Below are 18,949 nucleotides of genomic sequence, written 5' to 3'. Positions count from 1 at the left end.
AGAGAAATCCTCATTTATTGTTGGGAAAGAAATAGTGAATCTCATCAAGGCTTTGGCCAATCCTAGTCCAGTGTCTCTTTGCATCGAGAAAGAGGTCACATTCAAAGTAAATTACAAAGTGTTGTCCATAAAATGAAACTTTGGAACCTGTAAAGAACCAATTCAACCCAAAAGCTTAAACTTTTGGGTGAGGCTTCCATAGTAGTTAATTGTGCCGTAATAGCGTCGCAAGCCGAGCCGTATGGGCGTTGTGGTGCCTCTCCGCAAGAAACCGCGTCGCGCCACACCGAAACACAATAGTGGCCATTGCGATCGCATTTGCAGCCAAATTGCGGTCATATTGCTGTCATAAGGCAAAATCTAAATTTTTCCTAAATTTAAATGTGTAACAGAAAAAATTTAAGGATTTTTTAGTCTATCCGCGTCTCTCTGTCACTTCTGCTATCTCTGCCTTTAAAAAATGTTTCTTTTTATCATTATTTCTGTCATATATCTATTCCGCTATTTCTGCAACCGCAACCCGCTATAGTGTTTTTCGGGGTTGGCCGCGACATGCCGCAATCCGCATTTGATAACTATGGAGGCTTCATTAATGGTTTTATATAACTCTAACACAACCCCTCACACGAGAGCCCATTGGGCTTGAAGGGTGAACAATGCACAGGCGCACCTACCTGTACTAAGAAATTCCACAAGAGAAAGTGGAAGGCAATGAGAATCGAACCTGTGACACTGAGGCTCTAATACCATGTGAAGAACCAAATTCAACCCAAAAGCTTAAGTTTTTGGGTGAGGCTACATTAATGTTTTTATATAACTCTATCAGAACCATTTTTCTAGGTGATAAAAAAGTTGTATATTGTTTCTCAAGGATAGGCAAAGACCCAAGAGCAAGAGCAACTGAAAGGAGAAGTGGAGGATGCTTACGCTGAGTTTGGAGGATCTTTCTGAAACCCCTTGGATGGGAGGCACTTTCAAGGTTAGAGGCTAAAATTAGGCATCCAAATGCATTACTTTCATATATTGTAACACCATAAGACAATGTTGTTTTGCTGCTGCAAAAATAAGCAAGTTCAGTTGCAATGGCATAAATGCAACACAAGATGTCCGCGCTAGGCTAAATTGCTTGCCTATAAAAGGTGATTCAATTGAGCCATTATGTGATTGTGTTGGTAACTGTGAGATAGGAAACTATCTAATAATAAGAGGTGGATTAATCTCATTAGAGACATTGCAGGCTGCAATTCTAGAAGAAGCCCAAAAGAGGTACAAAATAGTTTTCTACTTTTGAAATAATCATTAAATCAGACCAGAAAATTCCAGAGAAGTGGCAACTTTTGCACTGTTAGAACTTACCTATGGGCTCCCCACTTTTCTCTTCTTTCTAAGAGGAGATAAGAGTTCTCTGACTTCCGTGCAACAATTGATGATGTACTAATAGATAACATAGCCTGTCTATGATAGACATTCTTTCAACACTTTTTGGCTCATATCCTCCACCTCCTACTTATATTAAGGATGTGCTGGCCATTGGTTCCTTCCATGGTGTAGCACTTGAAGATGGACGGCAAGGGGGAGTTGCAGAAGTGCAATGGGATACTGGTGGAAGTTCTCATGCTTCTTGCATAAGTGGATCCCTATATTTCAAGCAGTGGAAACCCGAAGGAGGGTTTTCAAAGGCTACTCCTCACCTTAAGGACAAGGTGAATCTTTTGGGGTAAGGGTTTTTGGGAAACCACCCATTACTAGGGTGTATTGTAGGAAACCGGGTAGAGGATTAGAATCTTAGGCTGACAAAAGTGTGACTAGATTTTAGAGAGAAAAGTTGTTATTTACAATAGTTTAGCTTTAAGACAGGAGGGGGGGCCTACGAGATCAGAAGATTAAGGAGAAAAGATTTGGGAGGCACTAGGGCCTCTCCAATGTTCTAGACCATGTTTCATTTTTTTATCTCTGTAACTACAAACATTAAATGAAAATCCATTTGATATCAGAATTACAGTTCAATATAAACTTTTATATTCCATTCGTATTTCAGTTCTAGCTGGGTTCCCATCCTTCCTCTTTTCCCTTTCCTTAGAGGAAAATCCTACAGATCAGACCCAATGGATTAAGTTCTGGCCATTTAGTTTGTGGCCAGTGACAGGAAGAATAGTTCCTTTGGTCAAGCTGGTGATGTTGGACATAACAGCCCGACCTGGATGTTATCTCTGAGACGGCTTTCTCTTGTGCTGGCCATGGAGGAACAAAGGTTTTATTTCAATTTAAACATGGTTCGAATAGTGCTCTCAAACTATGTAGAATTTGAAAGAAAATTGTGTTTCATTCCACCTTAATTCTAAAATTATTACAGAAGCTGAAATAAATAGGAAAACTGGTATACTAGTTTAGGACCCTAAAATGGAAAGGACTAAAGTCCTCTCCCTAATAAAGGAAACATCCTAAATGATTACAACTAATCAGGGATATGATATATAATTAATCCCTTCAAGAAAGGGAACATAATAATACAGCTGTATAGCTAAAAGGACCTATCAACAGGATCAGTCAATCACGGCTGCTCCCATAAAATAGGAATCGCAATTACAATTTCTCAATTAATATCCAATAGATATTTTATCAATGTCAAAACCTTATGCTCTGTACCTTTAAATCTTCTTCAGTTTGATGTAATAAAGATGATAAAATCATCATAAATAAATTTTATAACAATAAAATTGTACGAGTTAGTCAGAGTGATTAACTAGTCATGATGTTCTAGCACCATTAGCACTGTAGCACAATATATGACACCAGATTTTTTCCTCTTCCATAGTGATCAATATTGTCCTGAATAATCAATTATGTCACTTTACATGTTTCATGACAAATAAACAAGTGCACAATGAATACAGTGAAATGAATAGAGTAATACATAAATAAATAATGAAGATTCAAAAGATTGCTGAAACTGGCGCATACCACTGATTTGATAGAGTTGGCCTAATGTAAGCATAGTAGTGTCCACCATGAACCCCACCACTGTGAACCAAAACACTGCAAACAAATAATGCAGATAAGGTACACATGCAGATTAGCAATTTGAAGCAAAACTATTAGTCACAGTCACAGCAAGCAATTGCACAATTTTATTTTATTTTGTAAAATATTGCACGACTCATATTCTTTAACAAGTAAAATTCAATAATGGTCTTCAACATATAGGCCAATTATAGATTGTCCTAAACAAATTCTACCCAGTTCATGGCTACCCCACCTCAAGCTTCAATTAGGTCAGCAAAGCTCAACAGGTACTAGAAGCAAACTCCATATTTCATCAACCAAATGCATATCATCTTTCCACATCCAAGATTTTGTTCATACCATCACTGTTAAGATGCTTATTGGCACGTCACCAACAACTAATTTATTTTATCCTAATATTTACTCCCCCTTCTACCTTTCCATTACTTCCTTCATGACGGCATAACTATTGCCTTAGTCAACTTCAAAGTTTTGGATGTAGCCCTTTGCAACCCATCAAGCTTTTAGTATTTCAACACCTCCATCAAGATTGTAATTGAAAGTAAAACCCTATCTACGCAGGACTACATAAGGAAGACACACAAGATCCTAAATGCAGGTACTAAGAAATGCATTCATTTCCTGATCCATTGCACTCTTCCAATCAAAAGGATAATGTCAGATTATAAGAGGATGGCAGGGTAATAAAAGAAAACAATGTGACAAAAGCTCAAAATGAAGGAGACAAATGAACAAAAAAAAAAAAAAGGTAAGATCATTTAGAATGGGATGCTTTTGTTGAGTACAAGTACACTTATCAATCCTTAAGTCAATAGGTAGATCAAGAGAAGGATCAACAAAGTGTAGCAAGACCTCAGGTAAAGAATTTAAAGAAGATGAAGGTGAACAAGAAGGAACTCTAGTATCTTGACTACTATACCAGTATGCCTAGCGTATACTTGTAAAGGTCTCTAAGCTGTTGAAGGTTCATTGTATAAACTTGTTTGGTTTCATAATAGTGTCTAGGTTCATTGCACCTCTTTACTTCCTTGGTTTCATAAACTCCTCTTCTTTGTGAAGTTAAGACACACGGACAGACTTTCTATTAAATTCAACATTGTATCAGAGCCAAGTTGATACTGCCCACCAGTGACAAAATTATTCCGAAAACCGAATTCCACTCTGGTTTTTGGTTTCTATCACGTGTCATCCTTAAGGCCACCTATGCACAGCATTAGTTTCTCATGTGCCTGAGTGCCTCAATACCGGCAAGCCAGTCCAATCACGCCTCCTTACAGCAACTAGAAATTTTTCTGACCAGGTGAAACCCCCAAATCTGAAGCTCCTCATCCAGGCCGTCAATGTACCAGAGGCAACCGATGTGTCAAGTTTTCTGGCAAACAAAAAAATTTCCAACCAGATCTGAAGCCCATCATCTAGGCCATCAAAATCCTGGAGTCCCACCATCGTCAACCATCCCAAACACACTCACACGGGTTCCCCTTCTCTGCATGTCAGATCCACAGGCAACCACTTGCATTGTGCACAAAGGTATGTCCAGCAAATCTCAGACCGTCACTTGCTGCGCAATACTTGACCTTCTCTTCTCTACCTAGATCTGGCCTCACCTCATCCAACATGTGCTGCAAACGAGGAAAAAACAGCCACTGCAGATGTCTTTACAGCAGGAAAAACACAGGAAACCTCACTAATCAACACAGGCATTTCATGCATCTTTAGATGTAGCTTTCATAACCATTTTTTCTGTAATCTTCAGTAGACTCTCAAGAGACGCCATGTTCATGCAGAACGTTGAAGTCCAGCTACAATCTTTTCAAGCCTGAAAGTGAGCTCTACTACTTACTAATAATTTGATTTAGGCTATACTTGTTTGAATCGGTAAAAAAATAAGAAGGGAAGCAATGAAGATGTAGGAAAGAAAAGTTTTGATTTTCACTGTTTCTCGGTAGAGGGTGAATAGTTTGTTACTTGACAGTGTATGGACAATCACTTGCAGCACACTTTCCTATTCTACTAACGGTAAAACCATATCGGGTACAGTGTAAGTGAGTTGCACTCGACTTTCAACCTTCCACATTTTTGTTGTGCTAGTGGTAAAACCTTTTGACGTGAAAGAGGGCAAGCTTGGAGCAGTGGTAAAACTGCTCCTTTGTGACTGATAGGTCATGAGTTCGAATCTAAGAAATAGCCTTTTTGCAATTGTGCAAGGGTACAAGGATTGCCCTCACCCCACCCTTGCTAGTCGAGTTTAATGGGAAGTGGTAAGTGAGTATGCAGTGGTTTTTCATTCCAAATATTCTATCTTCCCATTTTTCATCAATTCAGACAATCATAACACTAATTTCATGAAGCAACAAATCACGAAGCATTGCATAGAAAAATGTTGAAGCAGCAGATACATGAAAGTTTTCATCAAACAAAACAAAAGATTCCATTATTTAAGATCAATTAAGTGAAATTTTCAATACCCATGAAGTGTATATAGGTTGCGAATACTTCTGTCTGCATCAGGAGATAGATACTTGCCATTGTCCCTATCAAGATCTAGTTGCATAGGGAACTCATAGCGGTCATTGATCTGTTGGCAATCAAGTAAATGGGTCATTCCAGTTACATGTGTCAAAAAGTAAAAGAAAATTTTAAGAGTGAGATGATAAACCCAAAAAAAGATTATATCTAATAGCAAAAAAATAATCAAAGCAAGACACCATTTAATATACACTTGTTTGATGTAATATAAATATGTTACTATGTTAGAGATATAATAAAACCCTTCATTTTTGTTCACCCAACAACTTAAACTTTTTGAAGAATTGATTTGTGATATGGTATTAGAGCCTTATAACCAAGTGGTCTAGAGCTCGATCCTTGTAGTCCCCATTTTTTGCATAAAAAAAAAAGTTGAATTCCAACACAAGGAAGAAGACGGGTGCATTATCCACAATTCAAGCCCAATTCAAAAAAGAGCTACGGCGTTGGAGGTGTGTGTAGATATAATATAAATATGTTAGAGATGGTCAAAACCCAATGCACAAGGCTCCCAGATTGTGAGGTTAGGGATGAGGGTTAATTGTACGCAGCCTTAACATGCAAAGAGATTGTTTTCCAAACTCGAACTCGTGACTTTCCGATCATAAAACTTAAGCTTTTAAGATAATTGCTTCATGACAATAGCCATGACAAAAAATGACCATATTGTTTTATTTCAAGTAATTGATATTTGAAATCACGTCAATTGAGATTCTAACAAAAGAGTACAACAGGATACAAGAAAAAGACTCCTGGATTAAAGTGAGAGACAATATCCAAAATAAGAGAAGAAATCTTGTTTCAAACAAACATTCTGATACCAATATGAGAGACAACCCCCAAAATAAGAATAGAAATCTTGTGAGAGCCAAAGAATCTGGATCAAAGTAAGAGACAACCCCAAAATCTTGTGGTAATCAGATTAGTTCCTTTTGAGAAATTGAATTTAAATATGGAATATTGTGATTGACAAATATTTAGAACCTTTCAATTACAGTATTTATAAGACTTCAATGAAGTTTGTTGTTTCCTTTATATTCCTTGAATGATAGTGATGGGCCTATAATAACTGATCCAAGCCCATTAGTATCTTAGAAGTAGTATATATAGAAGTTTAGGGTGATGTTTCTATTATTCATGTATTCAGAATATTTGGAGAGGGGTTTTGGGAAAGGATCTCTTGGGATCTCTTTGGCCTAGGTATTTGGCTTTTGAGTGAGTGAGGTCTTGTGTTTATTTTCTGTATTTCCTTTATATTTTCTGCAATTTATCCTTGTAAGGAGCTTGTCTCCATTTATATTTCTGCAATTTCTTATGAATAATATTAGGTTCCATCAATTTGGTATCAGAGCATTTCCGATCTAGGGAGTGTTTCTGGTCCAGATCTACAAAAAAAAATAAAAAATGGAAAACAACAGAATGGAGAGGAGCTTGGATCGATTAGAAGCAAGCATGGATCGAGTGGAAGAAGGCATGGATCGAGTTGAAGATGCTATTCATCAACTTAAGAAAACAATGTGGACATTAATAGAGCGCATGGATCCGTGTTTTGCAGAAGAACAAAAAGCAAGAATCAGAGAAACAGAAGTCCAAAAAAGGGAAAGCGCAACAGAAAAAGAAAAAGCAACGAAGGTGGCAAAAAGAAAGGAAGAAGATGAAGGAGATCAAGAGGAAGAAGAACAAGTCTGATCTGGAACAGAGAGAAGACGCGCGAACGGATCTGGAACAAGTAGGAAAACTACACATTTAGCATATCCAAAACAACGAGAAGGGAAGAATAATAAAGAAGAACGAGTTGAGATCCGGGCAAATCGCGTGGAAAGCAGGGAAGAGAAGATGTCGCGTACGCAGAGAACTGATGAAGAGCAGATTGTCGTGGGGAAGACGATGAACACGGTGGGCCGAAGTGGGTTTACTGAAATTGGACCAGATATAGAAGAAGGAGAAGAGATCGAAGGAGAGACAGATCGGAGCTCTGAAGAAGATGACATTATAGAAGAAACAACAAAAACAGAAATAGAGAAATCGAAAGCCAAGGAAACAGAAAAAGAAGAAAAAAAAAGATATAAATGGAGATGAAGAAAGAAGAACAGAGGTTGAAGAAAGAGAGAAGGTGAAGATATGGGCCAAGTATGAATATGGGACTGAAGTTGATGGTCACGTGCTAGTGGCTTGGTCAAATGGGGCCAGCACCCACTTTCAGACACAACCCACTCTAGGTTATAATTCAGAATGCAATGGGCCAAGCAAAATGGGCCACCGCAACATGAATGGGTTAGGAGGAAATGGAATGAAATGGTGGTCAATTGGGCTGATTGGAATTACAGGCCCAATTAAAGGAGAATTGTCTTATGTGGCCAGATTTGTTAGTAGCCCAATTGGTCAAAATAACCCACGACCCGAAACTAGTATTTCCCAACCTATTATACTTCAGATTAGGGCCAAATCAGATTTGTTTGTACAGCTACATACAATGAGCATTTTGTACCCAGCTGGTGTTCGTTTATTCTCCCAAGAGACAGAGGAGGATGCAAGTCTCGAATATATGTTTGCTGTAGCTGGGTGGATTTTGGATAATATGATTCAAGAACAGATAATGTTGCAGTTGCTAATTGGGTCAATATGCTTCAAGCAATGGGATCCTGGTGGATGTTCAATTACATCCCCTATTCTCTTCCTCACCTTGAGGACAAGGTGGATTTTAAAAGGGGAGTATTGATAGGCCTATAATAACTGATCCAAGCCCATTAGTATCTTAGAAGTAGTATATATAGAAGTTTAGGGTGATGTTTCTATTATTCATGTATTCAGAATATTTGGAGAGGGGTTTTGGGAAAGGATCTCTTGGGATCTCTTTGGCCTAGGTATTTGGCTTTTGAGTGAGTGAGGTCTTGTGTTTATTTTCTGTATTTCCTTTATATTTTCTGCAATTTATCCTTGTAAGGAGCTTGTCTCCATTTATATTTCTGCAATTTCTTATGAATAATATTAGGTTCCATCAGATAGTGAAAATATATTTATGAATTAATGACTTTATTTTTTAGTATTAATATGTGTAGTCTATATATATAGTAGGTTCATGCATAAGACTTTGTTGTTGTGCTATACTGCTACCTGCTATAGCCCTAAAGCATTTTCGAGGGTCAGCCATTACAAGCCGCTGCCCACGTTTGATAACTATGCATTTACTCCTGGAATTTTAAAGAATGGACACTAAATGCAGTCCATGTATGTTGAATAATATGCAAAATGATATTAACTGCATCATTTACCAGAAGGAGAAGAAAAAGAATAACTTCATCTAGCAAAGCAGGAGGACCAAACAGAATTTGTAAACAAAACCTCCCTTTCCTATCTCAACGAAATGTGAATCATGCGGAAAACAAATAAAAGAATAACAAAAACCAAAGGAATTTTTATTTATTTTTTATATAATACTAACCTTTACCATAGTGTCTCGCATAAAATCATACTCAAACCGTTTTAACTGAAGCTGAAGAACAGGCGGAAAATCAATGAACAATACACCCTTTTTAGCATCCTGAAAGTGTAATCAGTAATCGCAATCATGATGTAGGAAAATAATCATTCTAAAATAGGAAAAAAAAAAAAAAATAGCCATAACAAAAGGAAAATGTAAAAAACAAATCAAACAGTATTTAGTAATTATTCAAGTAAAAACAAAAACAAATATAGGAAGATTAATATAAATGGGTATCTACAGATAAAATAATGCAAGTAATGAAGTTTGGCCTGACAACCAAACCAAAACACATGGTTCCAGGTTTCACCTGTAAACCATACTGCTCTGCATGATACTTGTTATCACCCTCAAGCCGTTCCACTTCCACATACTTATCGAAAGAAGCATACACATCCCTACAGCCTTTGACATCGAGCTGAAGATCTATAATCAAACATCCGAAATTCCATAAGGTCCAAGTATACATGCAAAGATATAGTAAACAAAGGCATCATCCTAAAGGCTAAAATGCATACCATAAAATGATTCTTTTCTTCTAGATTTATAATCCACGTTGATGCATTCAATATAGTTCATATCGTGGCCTTCAAACAACTTCTGTATAGTGCCTTCCACAACAGTTCCCTGGCGAAACATCAAGAATCCAAGACATATGACATACAAATAAATTATCTCCAAGACATACATATTGTAAAGAACCTTGGGATACACCACCCCAAAAGCTAGCTCAAAGGGTGGGAGTGTCCAAGGCCTTATAAACTCTACATTAGTTGCACATACAACCAATGTGGGACTATATATCTCAACATGCCCCCTCACACGAGAGCCCATTGGGCTTGAAGAGTGGACAATGCAACAGGCCCAGCCTACCTGTGCTAAGAAATGCCACAAGAGAAAGTGGAGGACGGCGAGGCTCTGATACCATGTAAAGAACCTTGGGATACACCACCCCAAAAGCTAGCTCAAAGGGTAGGAGTGTCCAAGGCCTTATAAACTCCACATTAGTTGCACATACAACCAATGTGGGACTATATATCTCAACACATAAATACACAAGTATCTAGTTTAGAAGCTACTTTATTTAGACAAAATAACTATAAGAAGCTACCATGAAAAATTTGATACCTTCATTTTGTCTTCTAGCTTTTCACAAAGAACTCTATTCAGTTCTTGGACATCATGCTGCATGAATGAATCATATGTATCCCATCCAAAAGACTTGGTTAACTCTTTCGTTGCTACACTAGTGTCACTATACTGCAACTTGTAAAACAAACTCTGTAATGCCAGAGGGATGCTCCCTGATGGCATATCATTTTCAGTCGTAGGCATATGGTACACAGCCTGAACAAACAATATTATACATGAGGCACTTCCTTCTTGAAAAACTAAGAGCTTAAAAGTTATATGATACTCGCTAACCTTTCTGAAATAAGGAATGTGGTACAATGTCTGAAGAAGAGAATTCATGTAACAAGTAGCTCCTTGGTTTTTTAGTCCGACATAACCAGTTTCCTTTTTTGAGTCAAGTGACCAGTAATCAAGAACTTTTCGTACAGCAACATCAGCCTCAACTATGCATGTACCGTTCACAAGATAACCTCTACTAGGATCATACAATTCAGCAAGCGGCATGAAATTAGTGAAACCCCAATCACTCTCACGAGCATTGAAGTGGTGCTGTGTTTCTACATAAGAAAAAGCAATCAAATTACTTTTCTCAATAAAAGAAAAGAGAAGAAAAGAACCGAAAGAGGAGGTCCAAAACACAGAAACAAGAGTACAAAAGAAAGTAGAGATATTACTTAAAATATAAAATTATACTTACAATATACATATATATATATATATATATATACCTATAGAAATTAACATAAACAAAAAACTAACATTTAAATCATTATTAAAATTTAACTACGAACTTCAAATTATAAATGATAATTTACCAAGTTTTAAACAGAAAATATAAATAATAGAAAAAATGAAAATAGTTGAAAACAAAAACTACAAATTTAAATAATCGGAAAAAAGAAAAAGAAATTAGTGAAGTAGAAACATGTGCAGAGGATACTCGAAGTAATCGAGAAAAATTAATATGCTGAGTTATTTGGAAGTAAAAAAAAACTATTCTCTCTCTTTTTCTCTCTCTTCTTTAATGGTCAAACTTCACTTGCAGCCAAAGGAATACGACATCTTGCAACAATCATGAGTGATTGTCCTCTTCACTGCCGATTTGGTCAATGACAATGACTGTTTCATCCCTGTCAACTCATGATGCATCACAAGTGAGAATGGCACCACTCTTGACAATGACCAGCGCCATTCCGATTAGGCCAGAGCTCCCCCTCTGACAGCAGGTTCCATTCAGCTCCTCCTTTTCTCTGGCTCACATTCACTCTTTTATCAGACGGATGGACATTTTCAAAAATCGTCTGGAACAAAAAGATCACACAATCCCACTGTTTTTACTATTTTGCTCGACAATCCTATGAGATCTTATTCATTCACAATTCTGCAACCTAGTTAGCGCATCCATGGTGAAAAAAATCGCAGGATCCTATGATCTGTTCTACATTGTTCTGACTTCTGATTCACACCCTCTGCCGCAGGTATTTGTTCTTGTTTTTTGTGTTATAGACTTCACATTTCACAAACCTCTAATTTTGATCTAATGAGTTTAGCTTTTTACAATCAATTTCATCATCTTCCTTTTTTTTCTTATTCGGCCTGACTTTTCATATTATTAACTTGTTAATTGTGCCTTAGATTGATGATGAATGTGTGTTTAGGCTATGATTTTTTTATTATTAATTATGAATGTCTTCAATTTTGGGTAATCTTTTTAGTTTGGAGCATTAAAATATGTGTAGTGTAAATTATTTATCTGGTATTGCTACTTCTGGTATAGCAGACACCATGTGATCCACTATCCCACTATAATGTTTTTGGAATCGACCACTCTGCTCCGCTATCCAAGATTGAAAACTATGGTTTTCCTTTATTGATGCCGATGGATACATATTGATGTTAATACTATGATGCACCCGAGCTGACTTGGATTGAGCTTTTCTATAATTTATTCAATAGTTTAGGGCTTTTCAATATTTGTTAATTATTTCCCTTTTTGTTATTTTAGATTACGTTTGAGTGTGCGTTGATTGTGCGTTATCTCCTTTGATTGCACATGATTATAGTTATTTACTTTTTGTTATTTTTATTTTGCCTATTCAAGACTTGGAGAACCCTATTGTTAGGAGGTTGTTTTTGGTTAAATAAAATTAAGAAAAGAGAAAAGTGTTTTCTCGCAATCCTTGTGTTCGTTCTTATTTCTGTTTAGCCAATAGGTTACTGCTTCGACATTATTTGGTATCAGAGCTCTGGTTGTCACATAAATGGCTGAACAGAACAATGGCGGTCGTGGACGACAGGGTCGAGGCGACGGCGGCGGTAGAGGGCATTGTAACACCCTTAACGGCGACGGCAAACAACCACACATTGACATGCGACACACCATAATTGTAGCAATGGCTGCTACAATGGCAGAACAGTAGGCGAATTCAGGAGCTCGAACAACTATTTGCCCAATCACAGTTGGACGAGTCAGATAAAGGAAGGGAATCTGAAAGATCATCTCATGAGGAGGAAAGGAGCGAAAACCCATTCTGGAACTGGTACCAGGAGCGACGAGGACAAAGTCAACCTCGAAGTCAATCCTTTTTTGCTAATATTGGGGTGAAGATTGAGATCCCAGAATTCGAGGGCACCACTCATCCAGATGAGTTTATCGACGGGTCAACACCGTCGAAAGGGTCTTTGACATCAGAGACTTGACAGAAGACCAGAAGGTCCAGATCTATGATGAATGTGATGAAGAGCAAGATGATGAGAATCCTGTTATGGATACTCCAATTTATGACGAGTTCCCTATCTATGATAAGTATGATTGGGAGCAAGACGATGAGAATCCAGAGGTGGAAGATATCTCTTATAGTGATTTCGGTGGAAAGTCAGCTATTAGAAATTCTAATATCTCTGACAAAGATGAAGTTCTACCCAAAGATATCATGTGGAATGATCCTTCATTCGAGAAGTCTTTAGTTTGCAAGCAGTATTATGAATTTGGGGACAGCGGGCATAACAACCTCATGCTCCATCGAGATAAAGATTTAACTTTTGGTAAAATTTTAATTGGAGATCGTCAAGGTCAGGGGCAATGGGAATTGTTGTTACATCAGACGAAATTTTCCTATGACGGATCACAGATGCGATCATTGATCACAACAGAAAATGAATATACCAAGCATATCAAAGAATTGCATTCACAAGTCCTAATCTTAATTAGGAAATTTGGTGATATTGTACCAGAAGAGTTGTCACCTGGGTTACCATCTGAAGAAGTTCATATCAATGAAGACGAAGCAAATTCGAGGGCGAATCTTTTCCAAGTGGGAGAGAATGATGCACCCGAGCTGACTTGGATTGGGCTTTTCTATAATTTATTCAATAGTTTAGGGTTTTTCAATAATTGTTAATTATTTCCCTTTTTGTTATTTTAGATTACGTTAGAGTGTGCGTTGATTGTGCTTTATCTCCTTTGATTGCGCATGATTATAGTTATTTACTTTTTGTTATTTCTATTTTTCCTATTTAAGACTTGGAGAACCCTATTGTTAGGAGGCTAAATTGAGAAAAGAGAAAAGTGTTTTCTCGCAATCCTTATGTTCGTTCTTATTTCTGTTTAGCCAATAGGTTACTGCTTCGGCATTATACTAGATACACCAAGAACAAAATAAATTTGATTCCACTCAACATTGACTTCATGTATCAATAATTGAATGGTTAAACCATCCCTAAAGCTACCAAACTGTGAAGCAAATAAATTATAATGTGTAATAAAGATTAATTTACCTTCATGTTACGGTAACAAATAAAAGAAAAATGATTCCGATTGCCTGTTTACAATCCCTTGGTCCATCAGTTTGCTTTTTGTACAAAAGGGATTTGCGAGTAGTTTTTGGAAATGCTCAATAGCACCTTTTATTTATGCATGATTTACAATCTCTAATAATAGGAAACTAGGAATTTACAATCTATAATATTAGCAAAATTAGAAAATAAGGAAACTAAGAAATTAATGAAAATACAAATCAAATTCTAATCATATTAGAAGTACATATATAGTCCCTAAATAGGAGGCATACGAAGTATTCCCGAAACAAAAGACACTTTCCAAAAGCTTTCAAAATGAAATTGTAAGCCACCAATTTGATGGATTGATTATTGAATGAGTAGTTCTAAGAAGAACGAAGTCTCAGAATATAAATGTTATTTTAATTAGTAAAATTCATTTAAGATAATGATATTATATTACATGATGACAATAAGTGAGACAATCAGATATCCTCAAGTGCTGAAAGGAAAAACTAGAACAAAACAAAAGTTAAAGAGGAAACTAGGAATACAGCAGGCTTTCCAATCCCTAGGGGGATGGCTACACCCTTGAAACAGCAAAAGACAAAACACCAAAGAGTAGCTCAAAACATAACCCTAGAACAGCTCTACAATGTTTCTACTAGTGAAAGCAATGGTGAAGAGGATTTTGGAGATGGTGGAAGTGAAGATTCTGATTAGTTTCTTTTCAGAATTTGAATTTGAATATGGAATGTTGTAATTGACAGTATTTAGATCCTTACAATGACCGTATTTAGAAGACTTCAATAAAGTTTTCTTGCTACCTTTATGTTCCTTTAACTTTAATTGACAGGATTTTTTATTTTTTATTTTTATTTTTTTTCAACCGTTTTGTATCTTTCATGTGGGTTCATCTACCACCGACCCCAATTAATTTGGAATAAAGGTGTTGTTGATGTTGATGTTGATAGTTAAAATATATTTATGAATGAATGTCTTCATTTTTGAGCATTTATAAGTGCAGTATATGTACATAATAGGTTCATGCATAAGACTTCCCAGTTGCGCTATACCACTACCCGCTATAGCATTTTGGTAGGCCACTATAGGCCGCTACTTGCATTTGATAACTATACTTAGATGGTCACATTTACCTATCTTTGAAAATGACAAAAAGGTTACTCCAAAGAAAAAGGTGCCTCCTAGCAAAGCACAAAAAAAAGTTGTATTTTTGTGTCATTTCTGAACTTCGCTTGCAGATAACACACATTTTAGGGGAAAGGGTGATATGAGCAATGTTATCAAGATCGCGCAACGCGCCAGATCGTAAATGAGATCGCAATGCTTTCAGATCGTACAAGATCAACAATAAAAAAAAAAAAAATCGGTGAGATCATTTAGGGTTTAGGATTTAGGATTCGATCCCACCGTTCTAACGATTATGAAAAAAGCCCAGATCCAGAAATGAAACCCAAGATCCTAAAAATTACCAACGACCTAAATCACAAAGCATCCTAATTCATGAACCCTAACTCCATTTTTCACATCAATCTAACCCACGACTGCCTTCTCCACAATCTCTCTCACAAATCGGCCTTTAAGGCTTCACCTCTTGATCTCCTTCTCTGACTGCAACAGGTTTGGGTTTGGGACTCACCTTGTCCTCTTATGCATTTAGCTTCTATGATTGCATTTTGTTGAAATATATAGTCCCACATTGGTTGTATGTGCAACTAATGTAGCCTTTATAAGGCCTTGGGCACTCCCACCCTTTGAGCTAGCTTTTGGGGTGGTGTATCCCAAGATTCTTTACATGGTATCAGAGTCTCGCCGCCCCCCACTTTCTCTTGTGGCGTTTCTTAGCACAGGTATATTGGGCCTGATGCATTGTCCACTCTTCAAGCCCAATGGGCTCTCGTGTGAGGGGGCATGTTGAGATATATAGTCCCACATTGGTTGTATGTGCAACTAATGTGGAGTTTATAAGGTCCTGGGCACTCCCACCCTTCAAGCTAGCTTTTGGGGTGGTGTATCCCAAGGTTCTTTACACATTTCTTAGTCTTCAAAATGTTGTCTGCACTGTGCACTTTCTATCTTTTAGTTTGCTTGAATATTAGATTATTATTCTGCACGTTTCTGTCAACTGTCATGGACCTCATGGTCTTGTTTGCTTAATTTTTTTAAATAATATATTTACAAAATACACATATTTCTATGTTTGCAGAGAAACAAAATAAATGGTGCCACTGTATTAAATAATATATTTACATATTGCTCCTATATTTTCTTATTTTTAATATGATTACATTGAAATTGAAATAATCTCATTGTTTTTTAGGCCAATTTTGCTTAAAACTTACTTTATATATGTGTATATATATATAAATATATATATATTATTTTTTATAATTAAAATTAAAAAGGTAAGATCTTACAATCCGTGTCGATCTTATGATTTACGATTTTTTATCCCCTCTCAATCTTAAGTAATATCTCGATCTTGACAACCTTGACATGAGGTCTAAAATCTGCAGCAGAACTGATGTCCAAACAAAGGATTTAATCTTACAGGAAGGAATTTGCCAAGAAGCAACCTTTGTCCATTAAGGACTTGAGAACTTGAGAGACCAAAAGAGTGATTTATAACAGAACAAGCCACAATGAATAGAAAACATCTCCGGATTGACATCCCATCTATTCCAATCTAAAATACTTAACCCCAAATAAGCTGGTGCCAAAATGAAGCATCCACCAAAGCAATATTTTTAGACGTCAAATAGCCAAGACCTAATCCCCTTTCATTGTTAGGTCTACACACAACTCCCAACTAACAAGATGATCTCTTTTCAAATCTTCAACCCCTAACCATGAGGGACCTCCTTTGGTTAGGGGTTGAAGATTAGAAAAGTGATCATCTTGTTAGTTGGGAGTTCATTTGAATGCGAGAGAGAGAGAGAGAGAGGAGAATAATGGAATTTACACAAACAAAAGAGAGAGAAATTTATTCCTCTGTAACTTATTCCACGTGATATAGAGAATATCTTCCAATGAACACCAGTTGCAGAGAGATTACCTTTTCTGATTGAATATTTACAATGAATTTGATTAACAACAGTCAAGCTGAACTGGGCATATCTACTCCAACCATAAGGCAAGGTTGCCGAATCTGCAACATCTACATACATCGACATATGGTCGGCATTGTTCCCCTTTGGAAAAAGAAGTATCCGCCTGCTCATTTCAATTAATTTCAGTCAGCACCAAGAGTCAAAACATATTTTAGCACCCATATATACAAGTAATAACTAGACACTAAAGTACAGCAGCAAAAATGGTCATACCATTTGTAGCCACCAACACTGAAAGTGTCGGAATAGATTTTTTTTGTAAGACTTGAAAAATTGTCTATGGTCCATGTGAACCTTGCAGTTGGTGGATCATCCACTGCCATAGCATCCACTGTACTCATGTTCTCTGCTTCGGCTACCAACAAAAAGGAAAAGGAAATAAAACAATAAAAATAAGTATAACCATTACTCAGTTGTGCCAGTTATCAAAAATGGAAACATAGTTAAATATGATAAATTTCAAAAAAAAACAAAAAAAAAAAACTCAAAACAACCCTGCACCCCAACCCGGGAAAATCCACAACAACTCGACACGGCAATAAAGAATCTCAAAATTCAAATTACCCATCTTCCCCAATCAAAATTTACCAAAAAAAAAGAACGTACATGCAGCATTAAGCGCCAATAGCATAGCAACTTTGATGCTTCTTGACAACATGCAGCATTAAGACCACCAAAAAATAAAAAGCAAAAAACAAAAACGACAAGAATGTCACCATTCACTGGCTTGAATTTCTATTGCATTCATTCAACCCAGCCCTATATACCCATACTAACCTTTGTCAACATAAACACTTTCCCTCACACAACAAGCTTGTACCTCAAGCGGCACTAACCCTAGTCTCTAAAATTAGGGTTCAATCCTCCACCTATCCCGCTAACCTACCCAACACCTGCTAAAACCAATGTAACGGAAAACAAAAACAAAACAAAACAAAAACTACATCCGCATAATATATATATATATATATATATATATATATATACACACACACACACTAGTGTTACGATGCCATTCCACACACCCATCCACTGAGCTCTCGAACAACAGGCAGTATAGAAACACAAAACAAAATAAAAATAAAAAAACTGAAAGCAATTACCTTCCATGGGTTTAGGGCCTTCAGGGAAGTCGGAGTTGGGAACCAGCATCTCATCGTCCTCCTGATGCTGCTGCACAAACAAAAAGCAAACATCAGAAAACATGGATCCGAAAATCAAAAACCCTAGTCACCGTCCAATAAAAAAAAAGGCAAAAAACAACTGCAAAAACGGGGAAATAAAACCAAAAATCGTATTGGCGGTTCCAATTAAGTTGAATTGAATTGGATTGAAGCAGAACGAAAAGGAAGAGAGAGAGAGAGAGAGAGAGAGAGAGAGAGAGAGAGAGAGAGAGAATTGGCGATTACATTTAATGGCGGAGGAGTCATGAGAGTCATGGTTGAAGGTTCCAATTGAAGAATCGAAGGAAGAAAAGGTGAAGCAGCGATAAAGCAAGCTTACACGAATGCACAAGATAGCGAATTCAGAGTGAGAGAGAGTGAGGAGGCATGTGAAGAAGTGAAACCGATGATGTTAACAGTGAGAGTATTTGTTTGGGTGCCGAAGAGGGACGTTTCGGGAATTTGGTTAAAAGATTGGCCTAATACTTACGTTTTAATAGAAGGGAGTACATGCTAATTTTTCACTAATACGAATATTAAAGACTAGTGCATTCTTTATTAAATATAGACTAATTTTACTTACCTTCTATGATTATTCTTGTCTCCATTTTTTTTTTTTTGGAAAACTTCAAAAAAAAAAAAAAAAAAACTCTTGTCATTTTTTTCGTAATCATTTATCCCCTCCCTAAAAAATTTTATCAGTTACCCTC

The 18,949-nt window shown here is 36.8% G+C and overlaps 1 protein-coding gene across 6 annotated transcripts in view; it reads right to left on the bottom strand.

Moving 5' to 3' along the window:
- The window catches only part of LOC133298421 (ubiquitin C-terminal hydrolase 12-like), a 51,966-nt gene extending 33,360 nt beyond the window's left edge, over positions 1 to 18,606 (bottom strand). For 2 of the 6 annotated variants that reach the window (XM_061497694.1, XM_061497699.1), the window contains exons 1-11: positions 18,486 to 18,597; positions 18,180 to 18,249; positions 17,290 to 17,431; positions 17,022 to 17,179; positions 10,460 to 10,725; positions 10,163 to 10,381; positions 9,553 to 9,661; positions 9,345 to 9,460; positions 8,996 to 9,094; positions 5,493 to 5,602; positions 2,962 to 3,036 (exon numbers count right to left, since the gene is read on the bottom strand). In XM_061497694.1, coding sequence (XP_061353678.1) covers positions 2,962 to 3,036; positions 5,493 to 5,602; positions 8,996 to 9,094; positions 9,345 to 9,460; positions 9,553 to 9,661; positions 10,163 to 10,381; positions 10,460 to 10,725; positions 17,022 to 17,179; positions 17,290 to 17,431; positions 18,180 to 18,249; positions 18,486 to 18,515 — 1,394 coding nt within the window. In that variant the 5' untranslated portion in view covers positions 18,516 to 18,597. Of the gene's footprint in view, positions 1 to 2,961; positions 3,037 to 5,492; positions 5,603 to 8,995; positions 9,095 to 9,344; positions 9,461 to 9,552; positions 9,662 to 10,162; positions 10,382 to 10,459; positions 10,726 to 17,021; positions 17,180 to 17,289; positions 17,432 to 18,173; positions 18,250 to 18,485 lie in introns of all 6 variants that reach the window. The other 4 variants (XM_061497696.1, XM_061497695.1, XM_061497698.1 and 1 more) reach the window with 4 other exon arrangements.
- Between the last annotated feature and the right edge of the window lie 343 nt (positions 18,607 to 18,949).

This window comes from Gastrolobium bilobum, unplaced genomic scaffold, assembly GCF_033153095.1.
Source record: "Gastrolobium bilobum isolate Gb01-03AN ecotype WA unplaced genomic scaffold, APGP_CSIRO_Gbil_v1 utg111814, whole genome shotgun sequence".
Lineage (NCBI taxonomy): Eukaryota > Viridiplantae > Streptophyta > Magnoliopsida > Fabales > Fabaceae > Gastrolobium > Gastrolobium bilobum.
The sequence above is the reverse complement of the archived record's forward strand: the minus strand, read 5'-3'. Positions and strand labels throughout refer to the sequence as shown.